Consider the following 2166-nt stretch of genomic DNA (forward strand, 5'->3'; position numbering starts at 1 on the left):
TGAAATATCGCGATATTTCAGTGTATCGATATTTTCTTACACCCCTAGTTTACAGTATATCATAGCAATTTTTACATCAAAAGCAACACAGTTCAAATATTTCGAGACATGAACTGAGAATGATAGATTGGTTTATTGGTTTGGGCACAGCAGAGTTCAGCCCACACAGCTGGACTTAAAAGTCTGCCAATTCACAAGTTGTTTCCATCAGCTCCTGTGTCTGTGTTAGCAATCCTAGCAAACATAAAAAAAAAAGCTAGCTCAACCAATTAAACAGATACGGAGGTAAAGTTTGGTGTAGTAGGAGGTGAGACTCATCCTCAACACACATTTTAAGTGCTCACAACCAATACTTCATGAGATCTCCTGCTACTCCCTTCACCCTCATCATAAGATAATTTCAGTTTTAAAACCTCTGGCAGGAAGGGCAACAGGCCAGACACATTCCTTTTAGTAATATTAAGTCTTTAATTTAATGTGTTTTGGCTAAGAAAACACGAGCTCCATCTCCTTATTAAATAATTAGCRTGTCAATCTGGGTATTGTGTTACCACTGATGCGAATCAGAGAAGGATCTGTTAAATACCCACAAATACCTCAGAGTCAACTGACACGAAYGCTGATTGAGCACTTTCACAAAGTGATTCCCGTCAGTCCGGCTTCTTGTCTCATTCAGAGCCTCGTATATAGGAGCTGTTTAAATGATTTCGGCATGTTTTTTTTTTTTCATAGAGAATGCTGCTCTGATCAGGCTCTGAACACAAACGAAACAACGTCAGGATGACTGGATCACGGAGCTGCAGAGGGTTTTAGGTTCCAAACAAAAGCCTGGGCTCAGAGAGCACGGTGTGTGGCCAAACGCTGATCGATGCTCTGGGGGAGCATTTCAGTATCACTGAGGTTTCTGTTTAACATTAATGCAGAAGGCTGCTGGAGAGTTTCTTGCTCAAACGTTAAAGCGTGTGCGAGTGTTTTTAATTTTTTTCTTACCTGTAAGATGGGGCTGCTTTGTGTGTTGGGGAAAGTGAAGGGCCTGTCGAGCCAAAGAATCAGGTTTTTGCGAGACAGATGTGCACTCCTGGGCTGCAACCCCTCTTCCTCCTGGCTGAACAGGCGCTGATAGTAGAGCCGGTACGCAGCTTTCAGGGATAGAAAAAGAGCTAACCATCTGGGAGAGGAAACAAACAAAAAAAACATTGAGTTTGTTCTAGAGCAGGGATGGGAAACTGGCGGCCCGCAGGCCACTGCCAGCACACAGATGACCTCTGTGTGGCCCGCCAAAAAAATAATTTTTGGAGGGAGGTAGACTGTTCATAGAATTTCAAGGCAAACTTATGTGTTTAGTCTGCTTAGATACGCTGTCTGCCATGAAGGATTTTAATAAAAGTCGCCACTTCAACATGCTGCACAAAGCTAAATATGAGAAGTTTACTGAAGTCGCAAGGACGWAAACAACAGCAACTTTTTACCAGAATCACAACCACGCAGGACTCAAGGTGTCCAATGCTGTTGCAGTTCAGCTTCAAACACTTCATATTCATATTTATAAAATAAGAGTACAACTGTTATACGTGCATTATATGCAAAGAGCAGGAAATATGTTAATGCAGTGTTTTTCAGGGGGCGGGGGTGCCAGGGGGTGCTTCAGATTAATTTTTTTTTAATTTTTGCTTTTTTTAAATCTTCTCTCCAATTTTCCAAGAAATGTTTTAAATCATTATCACAAAAGTGAATCTGTTTTTCAATCATTTTTTTAAAATATCATTTATAATAATATATTGAAATGAAGACTGATTTGTTTTATTTTGTTCTTATCATCAACAGTTTGTTAAAAAGCTGGTTTTTCCACAGGAACACAGTAGGGCTGTGTATTAGCAAGAATTTGGCGATACAATACATATCATGACAGATGGGTCACGATACGATATATCCTGATATATTGCGATACTGTAAGCAAGAAAACATATTGCGATTTTTTTGTCCAAAAATTATATTAAATAAAAACGTCTTACAGGGGAAAAAAATGAAAAACCAAAAATTCATTGTCTCAGAAAATTCTAATATTACATAGACATGCTTTTGATACATTTTGCTTTGTATGTTTTTTATTTTATTTGTTTCATATTTCTTATTTCATCCATGTTTTCAATTATTAGACTAAATTTG

General features: G+C 38.5%; 1 protein-coding gene across 1 annotated transcript in view; it reads right to left on the reverse strand.

The window, feature by feature from the left end:
• ino80 (INO80 complex ATPase subunit) overlaps positions 1–2166 on the reverse strand; it is a gene marked incomplete in the record, with an annotated part of 42191 nt that overhangs the window by 30409 nt on the left and 9616 nt on the right. Inside the window, 1 exon segment of the mRNA XM_014009947.1 lies at positions 991–1168. Within this exon segment, the coding sequence (XP_013865401.1) occupies positions 991–1168 (178 nt within the window).

This window comes from Austrofundulus limnaeus, unplaced genomic scaffold (assembly GCF_001266775.1).
Source record: "Austrofundulus limnaeus strain Quisiro unplaced genomic scaffold, Austrofundulus_limnaeus-1.0 Scaffold63, whole genome shotgun sequence".
Taxonomy (NCBI): domain Eukaryota; kingdom Metazoa; phylum Chordata; class Actinopteri; order Cyprinodontiformes; family Rivulidae; genus Austrofundulus; species Austrofundulus limnaeus.